Raw genomic sequence first — 19,408 nt, 5'->3', positions numbered from 1 at the left:
GTAATTCATAGTTTTGATGCCTTCAGTGTGAATGTACAATTTTCATAGTCATGAAAATACAGAAAAATCTTTAAATGAGAAGGTGTGTCCAAACTTTTGGTCTGTACTGTATATAATTATAAATGAGTAGTAGCCCAGGTTATAGCAGCCTGCTCCATATCCCTATATACGATTAGATGCTCAGGTTATAGCAGCCTGCTCCATATCATTATATATGATTAGATGCTCAGGTTATAGCAGCCTGCTCCATATCATTATATATGATTAGATGCTCAGGTTATAGCAGCCTGCTCCATATCACTATATACGATTAGATGCCCAGGTTATAGCAGCCTGCTCCATATCACTATATACGAGTAGATGCCCAGGTTATAGCAGCCTGCTCCATATCACTATATACGATTAGATGCTCAGGTTATAGCAGCCTGCTCCATATCACTATATACGATTAGATGCTCAGGTTATAGCAGCCTGCTCCATATCATTATATATGATTAGATGCTCAGGTTATAGCAGCCTGCTCCATATCACTATATACGAGTAGATGCCCAGGTTATAGCAGCCTGCTCCATATCATTATATATGATTAGATGCTCAGGTTATAGCAGCCTGCTCCATATCATTATATATGATTAGATGCTCAGGTTATAGCAGCCTGCTCCATATCACTATATACGAGTAGATGCCCAGGTTATAGCAGCCTGCTCCATATCACTATATACGAGTAAATGCCCAGGTTATAGCAGCCTGCTCCATATCACGATATACGAGTAAATGCCCAGGTTATAGCAGCCTGCTCCATATCACTATATACAAGTAAATGCCCAGGTTATAGCAGCCTGCTCCATATCACTATATACGAGTAAATGCCCAGGTTATAGCAGCCTGCTCCATATCACTATATACGAGTAAATGCCCAGGTTATAGCAGCCTGCTCCATATCCCTATATACGATTAGATGCCCAGGTTATAGCAGCCTGCTTCATATCCCTATATACGATTAGATGCTCAGGTTATAGCAGCCTGCTCCATATCACTATATACGAGTAGATGCCCAGGTTATAGCAGCCTGCTCCATATCCCTATGTACGATTAGATGCTCAGGTTATAGCAGCCTGCTCCATATCACTATATACGATTAGATGCTCAGGTTATAGCAGCCTGCTCCATATCCCTATATACGATTAGATGCCCAGGTTATACCAGCCTGCTCCATATCACTATATACGATTAGATGCTCAGGTTATAGCAGCCTGCTCCATTGCACTATATACGAGTAGATGCTCAGGTTATAGCAGCCTGCTCCATATCACTATATACGATTAGATGCTCAGGTTATAGCAGCCTGCTCCATTGCACTATATACGAGTAGATGCTCAGGTTATAGCAGCCTGCTCCATATCCCTATATACGATTAGATGCTCAGGTTATAGCAGCCTGCTCCATATCACTATATACGATTAGATGCCCAGGTTATAGCAGCCTGCTCCATATCACTATATACGATTAGATGCTCAGGTTATAGCAGCCTGCTCCATATCACTATATACGATTAGATGCTCAGGTTATAGCAGCCTGCTCCATTGCACTATATACGAGTAGATGCTCAGGTTATAGCAGCCTGCTCCATATCCCTATATACGATTAGATGCTCAGGTTATAGCAGCCTGCTCCATATCCCTATATACGATTAGATGCTCAAGTTATAGCAGCCTGAGTCATATCACTATATACGATTAGATGCTCAGGTTATAGCAGCCTGCTCCATATCACTATATACGATTAGATGCTCAGGTTATAGCAGCCTGCTCCATATCCCTATATACGATTAGATGCTCAGGTTATAGCAGCCTGCGCCATATCACTATAAACGATTAGATGCTCAGGTTATAGCAGCCTGCTCCATATCACTATATACGATTAGATGCTCAGGTTATAGCAGCCTGCTCCATATCCCTATATACGATTAGATGCCCAGGTTATAGCAGCCTGCTCCATATCACTATATACGATTAGATGCTTAGGTTATAGCAGCCTGCTCCATTGCACTATATACGAGTAGATGCTCAGGTTATAGCAGCCTGCTCCATATCACTATATACGAGTAGATGCCCAGGTTATAGCAGCCTGCTCCATATCCCTATGTACGATTAGATGCTCAGGTTATAGCAGCCTGCTCCATATCACTATATACGATTAGATGCTCAGGTTATAGCAGCCTGCTCCATATCCCTATATACGATTAGATGCCCAGGTTATAGCAGCCTGCTCCATATCACTATATACGATTAGATGCTCAGGTTATAGCAGCCTGCTCCATTGCACTATATACGAGTAGATGCTCAGGTTATAGCAGCCTGCTCCATATCACTATATACGATTAGATGCTCAGGTTATAGCAGCCTGCTCCATTGCACTATATACGAGTAGATGCTCAGGTTATAGCAGCCTGCTCCATATCCCTATATACGATTAGATGCTCAGGTTATAGCAGCCTGCTCCATATCCCTATATACGATTAGATGCTCAGGTTATAGCAGCCTGCTCCATATCACTATATACGATTAGATGCCCAGGTTATAGCAGCCTGCTCCATATCACTATATACGATTAGATGCTCAGGTTATAGCAGCCTGCTCCATATCCCTATATACGATTAGATGCCCAGGTTATAGCAGCCTGCTCCATATCACTATATACGATTAGATGCTCAGGTTATAGCAGCCTGCTCCATATCACTATATACGATTAGATGCTCAGGTTATAGCAGCCTGCTCCATTGCACTATATACGAGTAGATGCTCAGGTTATAGCAGCCTGCTCCATATCCCTATATACGATTAGATGCTCAGGTTATAGCAGCCTGCTCCATATCCCTATATACGATTAGATGCTCAGGTTATAGCAGCCTGCTCCATATCACTATATACGATTAGATGCCCAGGTTATAGCAGCCTGCTCCATATCACTATATACGATTAGATGCTCAGGTTATAGCAGCCTGCTCCATATCCCTATATACGATTAGATGCCCAGGTTATAGCAGCCTGCTCCATATCCCTATATACGATTAGATGCTCAGGTTATAGCAGCCTGCTCCATATCCCTATATACGATTAGATGCTCAGGTTATAGCAGCCTGCTCCATATCACTATATACGATTAGATGCCCAGGTTATAGCAGCCTGCTCCATATCACTATATCCGATTAGATGCTCAGGTTATAGCAGCCTGCTTCATATCCCTATATACGATTAGATGCCCAGGTTATAGCAGCCTGCTCCATATCACTATATACGATTAGATGCTCAGGTTATAGCAGCCTGCTCCATATCATTATATACAATTAGATGCTCAGGTTATAGCAGCCTGCTCCATTGCACTATATACGAGTAGATGCTCAGGTTATAGCAGCCTGCTCCATATCCCTATATACGATTAGATGCTCAGGTTATAGCAGCCTGCTCCATATCCCTATATACGATTAGATGCTCAAGTTATAGCAGCCTGAGTCATATCACTATATACGATTAGATGCTCAGGTTATAGCAGCCTGCTCCATATCATTATATACGATTAGATGCTCAGGTTATAGCAGCCTGTTCCATATCCCTATATACGATTAGATGCTCAGGTTATAGCAGCCTGCTCCATTGCACTATATACGAGTAGATGCTCAGGTTATAGCAGCCTGCTCCATATCCCTATATACGATTAGATGCTCAGGTTATAGCAGCCTGCTCCATATCCCTATATACGATTAGATGCTCAGGTTATAGCAGCCTGCTCCATATCCCTATATACGATTAGATGCTCAAGTTATAGCAGCCTGAGTCATATCACTATATACGATTAGATGCTCAGGTTATAGCAGCCTGCTCCATATCATTATATACGATTAGATGCTCAGGTTATAGCAGCCTGTTCCATATCCCTATATACGATTAGATGCTCAGGTTATAGCAGCCTGCGCCATATCACTATATACGATTAGATGCTCAGGTTATAGCAGCCTGCGCCATATCACTATATACGATTAGATGCCTATGTTATATCGCCCTGAGCGCTGTCTGTGTAACGCTCGTGCTTTCTGCGTCCTGGCAGCCGGCCCCCATGTAACATATTTGCTGACGTGCCTTCTATAATAACTTTACGCTCCATCTGGTCTGGAACGCGTCTTCAGTGTTACATTATGCTAATTAGACAACTCTTCGCCAGCTGCCAAAAGTCTGGTTCCTCCGCTCGTCACTGTCGCGTCCACATGTCGGTTTTTCATTTTTCGGGTGATGGTAATGACTTACGTACAGGGGGTATTTGGGGCACGATCTTCTTGAGTTCTCCTATAAGTATTCTGGTAATGAGAATATTACAAAGATTTAGTAACAAGTGGAGCCTGTGCCTTTAAGATGACAGGACCAAGTAATTTAAAGGAGAACTCCACCTTGTCTTGAGAAGTTAAGAATATCATCAGTGAGCTCCACTGTGACCTGTGACCCATCAGGGGCAGTGACTAATATTTAGAGGACACGTTCATTTTTTTTAATTTTATTTTGTAGAATCAGGAAGCCTTTAGTGCCGCGCGCAGAAATGTCGCACCAAATTCTGCTCGTTAATGGAACTGCGTCTCGTCAGGTATTCTGGGATTTGGTTTCCTCTTTCTATCCAGTGAGTTTGTTTTTGCGTAAAATATCAACCTCTGATTAAATTAGATTGACCTCATGAATAATGGGGAAGGTTCCTTTAAGAAGCACAAGGGGGAGGGGTCTGGGGGCAGGGTTAACCTGTGGACCGTTCCTTACTCTTAAAGGGAAATTGCACTGATAAATAGTGCCTCAAAATATGGGATTTCCAGGCTGTATTTGGGGGGTGGGAGAGAAAAATGGCGGCCCAGACCCAGACCTGGACCCTACAGATCCTTGGTTCTTACATGTGGTATTAGGATGTGGTCCATCCTACCAACCCATATGTCTAGACCCTAAAGGAATAGAGGTGGCAACCAATATGGCTTCCTCGTGGGTCCATATAGTTTTCCCAGGTTCCGGAATGACCATACAGACCCAATTCTGTTAAAGTTTTCACGCCTCATGGTCCTAAATATCAAAAAAAATCCCTATAACAGATGCCGCCGGTCTACTAATGGACGCCGGGGGTTGGGTTTTTAGAGGGGGCTTTCGGTTAACACATTGGGTCAATTTTTTTTGGGGGGGGGGGAAATTTTAGGGTGAAGTGTAAAAATTTGTAAAGACGATTATTCCGAAATATCTGACTTCAAACAGGTCTCGGCTGTCAATCCAGGCTGTTGGGGGCACGTTGGCGCCCATGGGTGCCCGGCTGTGGCTGGGTGTACATTGTGTGTGTCTGGGTGCACACTAAGCCTGGATATGAGTGTGGCTGCTGTCCCTCCCTCCTCCCCCCACACCTCCCCTCCCTCTGCTGCTCTCCACCATTCCTCCTCTTCTCCCCTCCTTGCATTCATCAGCCTCTCCTCCTCTTCTCTCCACCTTCCTATTCTTCTGTGCAAGGGATTTATTCCAGCAGCCTGCTCCTTTCCTTGGAGAAAGACCCTACTTGCTCGCTCACTCATCCACACACTCACAGAGAGAGGGGGGATCCAAGGAGCCAGAGACAAAACCCCTCGCTCCCATCATCCATGCCTTCACCCCTCCCCCACCGACACTGCTCAAAATGACCCTCATCCCCTCAAAATGGGCCAAACACCCTAAACCCTACTCCACCATCCTCCTGCCAATATGGCAAAACTTTCTATCCTAAACTTTATCCCACATCGTTAAAACCCCACCAGACCCAACGAAGACGCCCGGACTCTTCCCCTGCTGCCTCCTTCGGCATCCCCCCTTCTATCCCCACCAGCACCGCTTGCATTTTAACCAAAATCGCAGGATTTCAGGGTGAACAAAGAGCACCCCCCTCTCTCTCTCCCCAACCATGTTTTTACGAGAGTTCCTCTCCGCTCTGTACATAAGGATGCTGATCACCCTCTGGAATTTTTGGATTATTTCAGCCTTGAGCCTGGATCCCATCTACTGGAATAGCTCCAACAAAAGGTTAGTGGGAATTCGGGGGGCTCCGCTTAACCCTAGACCTCTCTTTACAGCCCCCCGCTTCTGTCATTCGCACTGTTTTTGAGATTGGAGCTTTCAGAAAGTTCCAGGTGTTAGAATGCTACAATGCTGGCAGTTAATATTTGAATTCTTGATACATTGTATCTATTTCTTGCGCATTCTAATGGCGTTAACCCTTACAGCACTCGCATCCACGTGAATATTCTTCACATCCCTTATTAATTTATCCTTTTTATTTTGCGTATCTCTATTGTTTTTATTTCCATTTTACTCATTCTCCAGTCTAAAAGTTCTCTAAATTTGTCAAATTTGAAAAACAATGTATCTTTTTTTTTTGTTGTTTTTTTTTTTTAACCTTGCACTCAGTGGTCAAATGTTACCGTATGATTTTGGGAGTGATATTAAATATTCATTAACCCCGGCAACATTTTCGTGTTACTGTGTTTGGAGAAGGTAACGCCGTATTAATATTTATGTGCAGGGGTAGAGGTGGCAAATTAATATTCGCCCCTAATAGACCCGCTGTGGAGATAAGACGCACCCAAGTTTCCAGGGAAGAAAAAACTGTTGTATGGATTATTCGAGATTTTTTATTTTTTTTTTTGAAAATTTTGGGAAATTTTTGCACAATTTCTGCCTACAAAAAGAAAAAATACATATAAATGTCAATATGTATATTTAAGTAATGTGTTCCCATCTGATTTTGGGGCCCTTTTAGCCCTTAATCGCAGCTTTAGGGTTCGCCTTGGCCTTACAAAACAGCATCAGTTTGTGTTGTTTTTGGTTCTTTCTCCATTTTTGGATGTTTTTTTTATGTTTTTCCATTGAACTCTGCTCTACCATTATAACTCCAGGGCTATTACTGGGGATCCGGTAACCCCTCGTGTGCCACATTCTACAATTTTTGACTTACCAACCTGCCTGTGTTTACCTTCCTCTCCTTTTTCAGTAGCTGATGATGCATTTCTGACATCACCTTTGTTTTGCGTTTTTTTCCTTTTTTTTTTAATACGCAGGATTTAGCCATCGAAAGGCGCAGGATGACTCACAGGGAGTATAAGCGTAAGACCCTGGGGCTAAACCAATAGTTACCAGCCTGCGGGCTATACAGACCTTGCATCCTGAGCCTTAGCAGATGAGCATCCTCTGTCCAAACCAGACCGATGCTGAGCCCCAAGTCATGGCGGAGTGGAACAAAGAGCTTGCAATCGGCCGGTGCGATGCGCGTCGGGGGGGGGGATGTGCTTCTGACTCGTTCGCTTTTTTTGCAGATGGCTGTGTTTATAGAACATGCACTCAGGACGTAAGATGGAGGTACGATGTGTTATAGTTATGGTATTGGAAACATCTGTGTTTACATGAATCTATAAGCCGGGGTTGGAGGGGCGAGGTGGGCATTTACCTGGGTCATACCCATCCTTTGCGTGTAAGAGGGGAGGCCGAAAGAGATGAAGTCAGTCAACGTCACTCCATCACGTGATGGTGGTATAGATATGGAATCAGTCATATGTATGGTGGTTATATGTATCCGCTCCATAGGGGCCCCACAGATATAGGTTTAAGGGGCCCCATGTGTAAAGCCTGGACAAGGATTGGAAGGAACCATAGATCTGCGGACAATGGCCGAGGGCTACAGACTGGCAGGTACACTAACAAGACCGACTCGTATGATCCTTACACATAGTGACAGCAGATCAGACATTGTATAGTCTCATGGCCGATTCACAGACACGAAGCAGCAATTATCTCACAGCCGAATGGAATAACATAGTAAATGAGGCTCAAATATGGAAAGGTGGGGGGTGTGAGAGGGGAACCGGGCGAGCGGAGAGGAAAGGTAGAAGATCTGGAGACTCACTGCTAAGAGAACTGGGAAATGAGAGTGAAGAGAAAAAAGGACCTGATTAAATAGGGAGCACAGGACAGGAAACCTTGGTAGATAGAGGCAAGGGAAAAGTGCAAATAGAGCGCACAGGCAAAGAAAAAGTGTAAATAGAGCGCACAGGCAAAGAAAAAGTGTAAATAGAGCGCACAGGCAAAGAAAAAGTGTAAATAGAGCGCACAGGCAAGGGAAAAGTGTAAATAGAGCGCACAGGCAAAGAAAAAGTGTAAATAGAGCGCACAGGCAAAGAAAAAGTGTAAATAGAGCGCACAGGCAAAGAAAAAGTGTAAATAGAGCGCACAGGCAAAGAAAAAGTGTAAATAGAGCGCACAGGCAAAGAAAAAGTGCAAATAGAGCGCACAGGCAAAGAAAAAGTGTAAATAGAGCGCACAGGCAAAGAAAAAGTGCAAATAGAGCGCACAGGCAAAGAAAAAGTGTAAATAGAGCACACAGGCAAAGAAAAAGTGTAAATAGAGCGCACAGGCAAAGAAAAAGTGTAAATAGAGCGCACAGGCAAAGAAAAAGTGTAAATAGAGCGCACAGGCAAAGAAAAAGTGTAAATAGAGCGCACAGGCAAATAAAAAGTGCAAATAGAGCGCACAGGCAAAGAAAAAGTGTAAATAGAGCGCACAGGCAAGGGAAAAGTGCAAATAGGGCGCACAGGCAAAGAAAAAGTGTAAATAGAGCGCACAGGCAAAGAAAAAGTGTAAATAGAGCGCACAGGCAAAGAAAAAGTGTAAATAGAGCGCACAGGCAAGGGAAAAAGTGTAAATAGAGCGCACAGGCAAAGAAAAAGTGTAAATAGAGCTCACAGGCAAAGAAAAAGTGTAAATAGAGCGCACAGGCAAGGGAAAAGTGTAAATAGAGCGCACAGGCAAAGAAAAAGTGTAAATAGAGCGCACAGGCAAGAGAAAAAGTGTAAATAGAGCGCACAGGCAAGGGAAAAGTGTAAATAGAGCGCACAGGCAAAGAAAAAGTGTAAATAGAGCGCACAGGCAAAGAAAAAGTGTAAATAGAGCGCACAGGCAAAGAAAAAGTGTAAATAGAGCGCACAGGCAAAGAAAAAGTGTAAATAGAGCGCACAGGCAAGGGAAAAAGTGTAAATAGAGCGCACAGGCAAGGGAAAAGTGCAAATAGGGCGCACAGGCAAAGAAAAAGTGTAAATAGAGCGCACAGGCAAAGAAAAAGTGTAAATAGAGCGCACAGGCAAGGGAAAAAGTGTAAATAGAGCGCACAGGCAAAGAAAAAGTGTAAATAGAGCTCACAGGCAAAGAAAAAGTGTAAATAGAGCGCACAGGCAAGGGAAAAGTGTAAATAGAGCGCACAGGCAAAGAAAAAGTGTAAATAGAGCGCACAGGCAAAGAAAAAGTGTAAATAGAGCGCACAGGCAAGAGAAAAAGTGTGAATAGAGCGCACAGGCAAGGGAAAAGTGTAAATAGAGCGCACAGGCAAAGAAAAAGTGTAAATAGAGCGCACAGGCAAAGAAAAAGTGTAAATAGAGCGCACAGGCAAAGAAAAAGTGTAAATAGAGCGCACAGGCAAAGAAAAAGTGTAAATAGAGCGCACAGGCAAAGGAAAAGTGTAAATAGAGCGCACAGGCAAAGGAAAAGTGTAAATAGAGCGCACAGGCAAGGGAAAAGTGTAAATAGAGCACACAGGCAAGGGAAAAGTGTAAATAGAGCGCACAGGCAAAGGAAAAGTGTAAATAGAGCGCACAGGCAAAGAAAAAGTGTAAATAGAGCGCACAGGCAAGGGAAAAAGTGTAAATAGAGCGCACAGGCAAAGAAAAAGTGTAAATAGAGCTCACAGGCAAAGAAAAAGTGTAAATAGAGCGCACAGGCAAGGGAAAAGTGTAAATAGAGCGCACAGGCAAAGAAAAAGTGTAAATAGAGCGCACAGGCAAAGAAAAAGTGTAAATAGAGCGCACAGGCAAGAGAAAAAGTGTAAATAGAGCGCACAGGCAAGGGAAAAGTGTAAATAGAGCGCACAGGCAAAGAAAAAGTGTAAATAGAGCGCACAGGCAAAGAAAAAGTGTAAATAGAGCGCACAGGCAAAGAAAAAGTGTAAATAGAGCGCACAGGCAAAGAAAAAGTGTAAATAGAGCGCACAGGCAAAGAAAAAGTGTAAATAGAGCGCACAGGCAAGGGAAAAAGTGTAAATAGAGCGCACAGGCAAGGGAAAAGTGCAAATAGGGCGCACAGGCAAAGAAAAAGTGTAAATAGAGCGCACAGGCAAAGAAAAAGTGTAAATAGAGCGCACAGGCAAAGAAAAAGTGTAAATAGAGCGCACAGGCAAGGGAAAAAGTGTAAATAGAGCGCACAGGCAAAGAAAAAGTGTAAATAGAGCTCACAGGCAAAGAAAAAGTGTAAATAGAGCGCACAGGCAAAGGAAAAGTGTAAATAGAGCGCACAGGCAAGGGAAAAGTGTAAATAGAGCGCACAGGCAAAGAAAAAGTGTAAATAGAGCGCACAGGCAAGAGAAAAAGTGTAAATAGAGCGCACAGGCAAGGGAAAAGTGTAAATAGAGCGCACAGGCAAAGAAAAAGTGTAGAGCGCACAGGCAAAGAAAAAGTGTAAATAGAGCGCACAGGCAAAGAAAAAGTGTAAATAGAGCGCACAGGCAAAGAAAAAGTGTAAATAGAGCGCACAGGCAAAGGAAAAGTGTAAATAGAGCGCACAGGCAAGGGAAAAGTGTAAATAGAGCGCACAGGCAAGGGAAAAGTGTAAATAGAGCGCACAGGCAAAGGAAAAGTGTAAATAGAGCGCACAGGCAAAGAAAAAGTGTAAATAGAGCGCACAGGCAAAGGAAAAGTGTAAATAGAGCGCACAGGCAAGGGAAAAGTGTAAATAGAGCGCACAGGCAAGGGAAAAGTGTAAATAGAGCGCACAGGCAAAGGAAAAGTGTAAATAGAGCGCACAGGCAAAGGAAAAGTGTAAATAGAGCACACAGGCAAAGGAAAAGTGTAAATAGAGCGCACAGGCAAAGAAAAAGTGTAAATAGAGCGCACAGGCAAGGGAAAAGTGTAAATAGAGCGCACAGGCAAAGGAAAAGTGTAAATAGAGCGCACAGGCAAGGGAAAAGTGTAAATAGAGCGCACAGGCAAAGGAAAAGTGTAAATAGAGCGCACAGGCAAGGGAAAAGTGTAAATAGAGCGCACAGGCAAAGGAAAAGTGTAAATAGAGCGCACAGGCAATGAAAAAGTGTAAATAGAGCGCACAGGCAAAGAAAAAGTGTAAATAGAGCGCACAGGCAAAGAAAAAGTGTAAATAGAGCGCACAGGCAAAGAAAAAGTGTAAATAGAGCGCACAGGCAATGAAAAAGTGTAAATAGAGCGCACAGGCAAAGAAAAAGTGTAAATAGAGCGCACAGGCAAAGAAAAAGTGTAAATAGAGCGCACAGGCAAAGAAAAAGTGTAAATAGAGCGCACAGGCAATGAAAAAGTGTAAATAGAGCGCACAGGCAATGAAAAAGTGTAAATAGAGCGCACAGGCAAGGAAAAAGTGTAAATAGAGCGCACAGGCAAGGAAAAAGTGTAAATAGAGCGCACAGGCAAGGGAAAAGTGTAAATAGAGCGCACAGGCAAAGAAAAAGTGTAAATAGAGCGCACAGGCAAAGAAAAAGTGTAAATAGAGCGCACAGGCAAAGAAAAAGTGTAAATAGAGCGCACAGGCAAGGGAAAAAGTGTAAATAGAGCGCACAGGCAAGGGAAAAGTGTAAATAGAGCGCACAGGCAAGGGAAAAGTGTAAATAGAGCGCACAGGCAAGGGAAAAAGTGTAAATAGAGCGCACAGGCAAGGGAAAAAGTGTAAATAGAGCGCACAGGCAAAGAAAAAGTGTAAATAGAGCGCACAGGCAAAGAAAAAGTGTAAATAGAGCGCACAGGCAAGGAAAAAGTGTAAATAGAGCGCACAGGCAAAGAAAAAGTGTAAATAGAGCGCACAGGCAAAGAAAAAGTGTAAATAGAGCGCACAGGCAAAGAAAAAGTGTAAATAGAGCGCACAGGCAAAGAAAAAGTGTAAATAGAGCGCACAGGCAAGGAAAAAGTGTAAATAGAGCGCACAGGCAAAGAAAAAGTGTAAATAGAGCGCACAGGCAAAGAAAAAGTGTAAATAGAGCGCACAGGCAAAGAAAAAGTGTAAATAGAGCGCACAGGCAAAGGAAAAGTGTAAATAGAGCGCACAGGCAAGGGAAAAGTGTAAATAGAGCGCACAGGCAATGCAAAAGTGTAAATAGAGCGCACAGGCAAGGAAAAAGTGTAAATAGAGCGCACAGGCAAAGAAAAAGTGTAAATAGAGCGCACAGGCAAGGGAAAAGTGTAAATAGAGCGCACAGGCAAAGAAAAAGTGTAAATAGAGTGCACAGGCAAGGGAAAAGTGTAAATAGAGCGCACAGGCAAAGAAAAAGTGTAAATAGAGCGCACAGGCAAAGAAAAAGTGTAAATAGAGCGCACAGGCAAAGAAAAAGTGTAAATAGAGCGCACAGGCAAAGAAAAAGTGTAAATAAGCTCACAGGCAAAGAAAAAGTGTAAATAGAGCGCACAGGCAAAGAAAAAGTGTAAATAGAGCGCACAGGCAAAGAAAAAGTGTAAATAGAGCGCACAGGCAAGGGAAAAGTGTAAATAGAGCGCACAGGCAAGGAAAAAGTGTAAATAGAGCGCACAGGCAAGGGAAAGGTGTAAATAGAGCGCACAGGCAAGGGAAAAGTGTAAATAGAGAGCACAGGCAAGGAAAAAGTGTAAATAGAGCGCACAGGCAAGGAAAAAGTGTAAATAGAGCGCACAGGCAAGGAAAAAGTGTAAATAGAGCGCACTGGCAATGCAAAAGTGTAAATAGAGCGCACAGGCAAGGAAAAAGTGTAAATAGAGCGCACAGGCAAAGAAAAAGTGTAAATAGAGCGCACAGGCAATGGAAAAGTGTAAATAGAGCGCACAGGCAAGGTAAAAGTGTAAATAGAGCGCACAGGCAAAGAAAAAGTGTAAATAGAGCGCACAGGCAAGGGAAAAGTGTAAATAGAGCGCACAGGCAAGGTAAAAGTGTAAATAGAGCGCACAGGCAAAGAAAAAGTGTAAATAGAGCGCACAGGCAAGGAAAAAGTGTAAATAGAGCGCACAGGCAATGCAAAAGTGTAAATAGAGCGCACAGGCAAGGAAAAAGTGTAAATAGAGCGCACAGGCAAAGAAAAAGTGTAAATAGAGCGCACAGGCAAAGGAAAAGTGTAAATAGAGTGCACAGGCAATGCAAAAGTGTAAATAGAGCGCACAGGCAAGGAAAAAGTGTAAATAGAGCGCACAGGCAAAGAAAAAGTGTAAATAGAGCGCACAGGCAAGGGAAAAGTGTAAATAGAGCACACAGGCAAAGAAAAAGTGTAAATAGAGTGCACAGGCAAAGAAAAAGTGTAAATAGAGCGCACAGGCAAAGAAAAAGTGTAAATAGAGCGAACAGGCAAGGGAAAAGTGTAAATAGAGCGCACACGCAAAGAAAAAGTGTAAATAGAGCGCACAGGCAAAGAAAAAGTGTAAATAGAGCTCACAGGCAAGGGAAAAGTGTAAATAGAGTGCACAGGCAAAGAAAAAGTGTAAATAGAGTGCACAGGCAAGGGAAAAGTGTAAATAGAGCGCACAGGCAAGGGAAAAGTGTAAATAGAGCGCACAGGCAAGGGAAAAGTGTAAATAGAGCGCACAGGCAAAGAAAAAGTGTAAATAGAGCGCACAGGCAAAGAAAAAGTGTAAATAGAGCGCACAGGCAAAGAAAAAGTGTAAATAGAGCGCACAGGCAAGGGAAAAGTGTAAATAGAGTGCACAGGCAAAGAAAAAGTGTAAATAGAGTGCAAAGGCAAGGGAAAAGTGTAAATAGAGCGCACAGGCAAGGGAAAAGTGTAAATAGAGCGCACAGGCAAGGGAAAAGTGTAAATAGAGCGCACAGGCAAGGGAAAAGTGTAAATAGAGCGCACAGGCAAAGAAAAAGTGTAAATAGAGCGCACAGGCAAAGAAAAAGTGTAAATAGAGCGCACAGGCAAAGAAAAAGTGTAAATAGAGCGCACAGGCAAGGGAAAAGTGTAAATAGAGTGCACAGGCAAAGAAAAAGTGTAAATAGAGTGCACAGGCAAGGGAAAAGTGTAAATAGAGCGCACAGGCAAGGAAAAAGTGTAAATAGAGCGCACAGGCAAGGGAAAAGTGTAAATAGAGCGCACAGGCAAAGAAAAAGTGTAAATAGAGCGCACAGGCAAAGAAAAAGTGTAAATAGAGCGCACAGGCAAAGAAAAAGTGTAAATAGAGCGCACAGGCAAGGGAAAAGTGTAAATAGAGTGCACAGGCAAAGAAAAAGTGTAAATAGAGTGCACAGGCAAGGGAAAAGTGTAAATAGAGCGCACAGGCAAGGGAAAAGTGTAAATAGAGCGCACAGGCAAAGAAAAAGTGTAAATAGAGCGCACAGGCAAGGGAAAAGTGTAAATAGAGTGCACAGGCAAGGGAAAAGTGTAAATAGAGTGCACAGGCAAGGGAAAAGTGTAAATAGAGCGCACAGGCAAAGAAAAAGTGTAAATAGAGCGCACAGGCAAAGAAAAAGTGTAAATAGAGCACACAGGCAAGGAAAAAAGTGTAAATAGAGCGCACAGGCAAGGGAAAAGTGTAAATAGAGTGCACAGGCAAAGAAAAAGTGTAAATAGAGCGCACAGGCAAGGAAAAAAGTGTAAATAGAGCGCACAGGCAAAGGAAAAGTGTAAATAGAGCGCACAGGCAAGGAAAAAGTGTAAATAGAGCACACAGGCAAAGAAAAAGTGTAAATAGAGCGCACAGGCAAGGAAAAAGTGTAAATAGAGCACACAGGCAAGGAAAAAGTGTAAATAGAGCGCACAGGCAAGGGAAAAGTGTAAATAGAGCGCACAGGCAAGGGAAAAGTGTAAATAGAGCGCACAGGCAAAGAAAAAGTGTAAATAGAGCGCACAGGCAAGGAAAAAAGTGTAAATAGAGCGCACAGGCAAAGAAAAAGTGTAAATAGAGCGCACAGGCAAGGGAAAAGTGTACATAGAGCGCACAGGCAAGGGAAAAAGTGTAAATAGAGCGCACAGGCAAGGGAAAAGTGCAAATAGAGCGCACAGGCAAGGGAAAAAGTGTAAATAGAGCGCACAGGCAAAGAAAAAGTGTAAATAGAGCGCACAGGCAAGGAAAAAGTGTAAATAGAGCGCACAGGCAAGGGAAAAGTGTAAATAGAGCGCACAGGCAAGGAAAAAGTGTAAATAGAGCGCACAGGCAAGGGAAAAAGTGTAAATAGATCGCACAAGCAAGGGAAAAGTGCAAATAGAGCGCACAGGCAAGGGAAAAAGTGTAAATAGAGCGCACAGGCAAAGAAAAAGTGTAAATAGAGCGCACAGGCAAGGAAAAAGTGTAAATAGAGCGCACAGGCAAAGAAAAAGTGTAAATAGAGCGCACAGGCAAGGGAAAAGTGTAAATAGAGCGCACAGGCAAAGAAAAAGTGTAAATAGAGCGCACAGGCAAGGGAAAAGTGTAAATAGAGCGCACAGGCAAAGAAAAAGTGTAAATAGAGCGCACAGGCAAAGGAAAAGTGTAAATAGAGCGCACAGGCAAGGGAAAAGTGTAAATAGAGCACACAGGCAAAGAAAAAGTGTAAATAGAGCGCACAGGCAAGGGAAAAGTGTAAATAGAGCGCACAGGCAAGGAAAAAGTGTAAATAGAGCGCACAAGCAAGGGAAAAGTGTAAATAGAGCGCACAGGCAAGGAAAAAGTGTAAATAGAGCGCACAGGCAAGGGAAAAGTGTAAATAGAGCACACAGGCAAGGGAAAAGTGTAAATAGAGCGCACAGGAAAGGGAAAAGTGTAAATAGAGCGCACAGGCAAAGGAAAGTGTAAATAGAGTGCACAGGCAAGGGAAAAGTGTAAATAGAGCGCACAGGCAAAGGAAAAGTGTAAATAGAGTGCACAGGCAAGGAAAAAGTGTAAATAGAGTGCACAGGCAAAGGAAAAGTGTAAATAGAGTGCACAGGCAAGGGAAAAGTGTAAATAGAGCGCACAGGCAAAGGAAAAGTGTAAATAGGGCGCACAGGCAAAGGAAAAGTGTAAATAGAGCGCACAGGCAAGGGAAGAGTGTAAATAAAGCGCACAGGCAAGGGAAGAGTGTAAATAGAGCGCACAGGCAAGGGAAAAGTGTAAATAGAGCGCACAGGCAAGGGAAGAGTGTAAATAGAGCGCACAGGCAAGGGAAAAATGTAAATAGAGCGCACAGGCAAGGGAAACGTGTAAATAGAGTGCACAGGCAAAGGAAAAGTGTAAATAGAGTGCACAGGCAAGGGAAAAGTGTAAATAGAGCGCACAGGCAAGGGAAGAGTGTAAATAGAGCGCACAGGCAAAGGAAAAGTGTAAATAGAGCGCACAGGCAAGGAAAAAGTGTAAATAGAGTGCACAGGCAAAGGAAAAGTGTAAATAGAGTGCACAGGCAAGGGAAAAGTGTAAATAGAGCGCACAGGCAAAGGAAAAGTGTAAATAGGGCGCACAGGCAAAGGAAAAGTGTAAATAGAGCGCACAGGCAAGGGAAAAGTGTAAATAGAGCGCACAGGCAAGGGAAGAGTGTAAATAAAGCGCACAGGCAAGGGAAGAGTGTAAATAGAGCGCACAGGCAAGGGAAAAGTGTAAATAGAGCGCACAGGCAAGGGAAAAGTGTAAATAGAGCGCACAGGCAAGGGAAGAGTGTAAATAAAGCGCACAGGCAAGGGAAGAGTGTAAATAGAGCGCACAGGCAAGGGAAAAGTGTAAATAGAGCGCACAGGCAAGGGAAGAGTGTAAATAAAGCGCACAGGCAAGGGAAGAGTGTAAATAGAGCGCACAGGCAAGGGAAAAGTGTAAATAGAGCGCACAGGCAAGGGAAAAATGTAAATAGAGCACACAGGCAAGGGAAAGGTGTAAATAGAGCACACAGGCAAGGGAAACGTGTAAATAGAGCACACAGGCAAGGGAAAGGTGTAAATAGAGCACACAGGCAAGGGAAACGTGTAAATAGAGCTCACAGGCAAGAGAGCTGGAGAAATAGAGAGTATAGGTAAGGGAACAAGGAAATGGAGAGTATAGGCAAGAGAATTGGGAAAATTGAGAGCACAGGTAAGGGAACAAGGAAATAGAGAGTACAGACAAGAGACCTGGGGAAATAGAGAGTACAGGTAAGGGAACTGGGGAAATAGAGAGTACAGGTAAGGGAACTGGGAAAATAGAGAGTACAGGTAAGGGAACTGGGGAAACAGACCACACAGGCAAGATAACTGGGCAAATAGAGTGAACAGGCAACGAAACTTGCAAAATAGAGCGCACAGGAAGGGATCTGGAGAAATAGAGCGCGCAGACAGGGGAACTGGAGAGGTATTTTGTACAGACAGAGGAACTGGGAAATAGAGAACGAAGGGCGGGAATTGGGGAAATACAGTGAAAAGTTAAGGGGGTAAATAGAGATCGCAGGAAAGCCAACATGGGGAGTATAGTGAAGTGCTAAGGATGAACTGGGGAATTAGAGCGCCCAGAAGTGGACAGGCACCAAGAAGTAGAGAGCACAATCAGGGAAGGTAACATGAGAAATACCGCGCGCCAGCAGGAAATCTGTAGAGATGTGTAAACAGAACTTCCAGGCAGGAGAAGGAATGAGTTTGTAGTCAGGAGAACTGGAAAGTTAAAGTGGCAGGCAAGGTAATTTGTAATATAATGCCTGCAGGCCGGGTAAAAGGGAGCGCAGAGCTAACCAGCAAGAGAAAGAGAGGAAATGTAAAGAGGATATTTCATGATTCTAAGCACAACAAATAGACAGGGACAAAAATGTTGGACAGGAGAGAGAAGCATAGTCATAGATAATATCTAGATGACATGCCTGGAGACTAGGAAGTTAGGTAAGTAGAAAGCAGACTGGGTACCTGGGGTAAATAGAGAGCAGGCTGGATACTTGGGGTAAGTAGAGAGCAGGCTGGATACTTGGTGTAAGTAGAGAGCAGGCTTGGTACTTGGGGTAAGTAGAGAGCAGGCTTGGTACTTGGGGTAAGTAGAGAGCCGGCTAGGTGCTTGGGGTAAGTAGAAAGCTGGCTTGGTACTTGGGGTAAGTAGAGAGCAGGCTTGGTACTTGGGGTAAATAGAGAGCAGACTGGATACTTGGGGTAAGTAGAGAGCAGATTGGGTACATGGTGTAAGTAGAGATCAGGCTGGATACTTGGGATAAGTAGACAGCAGATTGGGTACTTGGAGTAAGTAGAGAGCAGGCTGGATTCTTGGGGTAAGTAGAGAGCGGATTGGGTACTTGGGGTAAGTAGAGAGCAGGCTGGGTACTTGGGGTAAGTAGAGAGCAGATTGGGTACTTGGAGTAAATAGAGAGCAGGCATGGTACTGGGGGTAAGTAGAGAGCAGATTGGGTACATGAAGTAAGTTGAGAGCAGGCTGGGTACTTGGGGTAAGTAGAGAGCAGATTGGGTACTTGGAGTAAGTAGAGAGCAGGCTGGGTACTTGGGGTAAGTAGAGAGCAGATTGGGTACTTGGAGTAAGTAGAGAGCAGGCATGGTACTGGGGGTAAGTAGAGAGCAGATTGGGTACATGAAGTAAGTAGAGAGCAGGTTGGGTACTTGGGGTAAGTAGAAAGCAGATTGGGTACTTGGAGTAAGTAGAGAGCAGGCTGGGTACTTGGGGTAAGTAAAGAGCAGATTGGGTACATGGTGTAAGTAGAGATCAGGCTGGATACTTGGGGTAAGTAGAGAGCAGATTGGGTACTTGGAGTAAGTAGAGAGCAGGCTGGGTACTTGGGGTAAGTAGAGAGCTGATTGGGTACATGGTGTAAGTAGAGAGCAGGCTGGGTACTTGGCGTAAGTAGAGAGCAGGCTGGGTACTTGGCGTAAGTAGAGAGCAGATTGGGTACTTGGCGTAAGTAGAGAGCAGATTGGGTACTTGGTGTAAGTAGAGAGCAGATTGGGTACTTGGTGTAAGTAGAGAGCAGATTGGGTACTTGGTGTAAGTAGAGAGCAGGCTGGATACTTGGTGTAAGTAGAGAGCAGATTGGGTACTTGGTGTAAGTAGAGAGCAGATTGGGTACTTGGTGTAAGTAGAGAGCAGGCTGGATACTTGGGGTAAGTAGAGAGCAGGCTAGGTGCTTAGGGTAAGTAGAGAGCAGATTGGGTACATGGTGTAAGTAGAGAGCAGATTGGGTACATGGTGTAAGTAGAGACAGATTGGGTACTTGGGGTAAGTAGAGAGCAGATTGGGTACATGGTGTAAGTAGAGAGCAGATTGGGTACATGGTGTAAGTAGAGAGCAGGCTGGATATTTGGTGTAAGTAGAGAGCAGGCTGGATACTTGGGGTAAGTAGAGAGCAGGCTGGATACTTGGGGTAAGTAGAGAGCAGGCTAGGTACTTGGGGTAAGTAGAGAACAGGCTAGGTGCTTGGGGTAAGTAGAGAGCAGGCTAGGTGCTTGG

The 19,408-nt window shown here is 43.8% G+C and overlaps 1 protein-coding gene across 1 annotated transcript in view; it reads left to right on the top strand.

The window, feature by feature from the left end:
- Positions 1–5,448: 5,448 nt before the first annotated feature.
- EFNB3 (ephrin B3) overlaps positions 5,449–19,408 on the top strand; it is a 159,208-nt gene continuing 145,248 nt past the window's right edge. Inside the window, exon 1 of the mRNA XM_073654476.1 lies at positions 5,449–6,065. Within this exon, the coding sequence (XP_073510577.1) occupies positions 5,947–6,065 (119 nt within the window). The 5' untranslated portion in view covers positions 5,449–5,946. The remainder of the gene's footprint in view (positions 6,066–19,408) is intronic.

This window comes from Phyllobates terribilis, unplaced genomic scaffold (genome assembly GCF_046119375.1).
Source record: "Phyllobates terribilis strain yellow unplaced genomic scaffold, ASM4611937v1 Scaffold_11__3_contigs__length_659146591, whole genome shotgun sequence".
Lineage (NCBI taxonomy): Eukaryota > Metazoa > Chordata > Amphibia > Anura > Dendrobatidae > Phyllobates > Phyllobates terribilis.
Note: the sequence above shows the minus strand (reverse complement) of the source record. Positions and strands in the feature narration are given on the sequence as shown.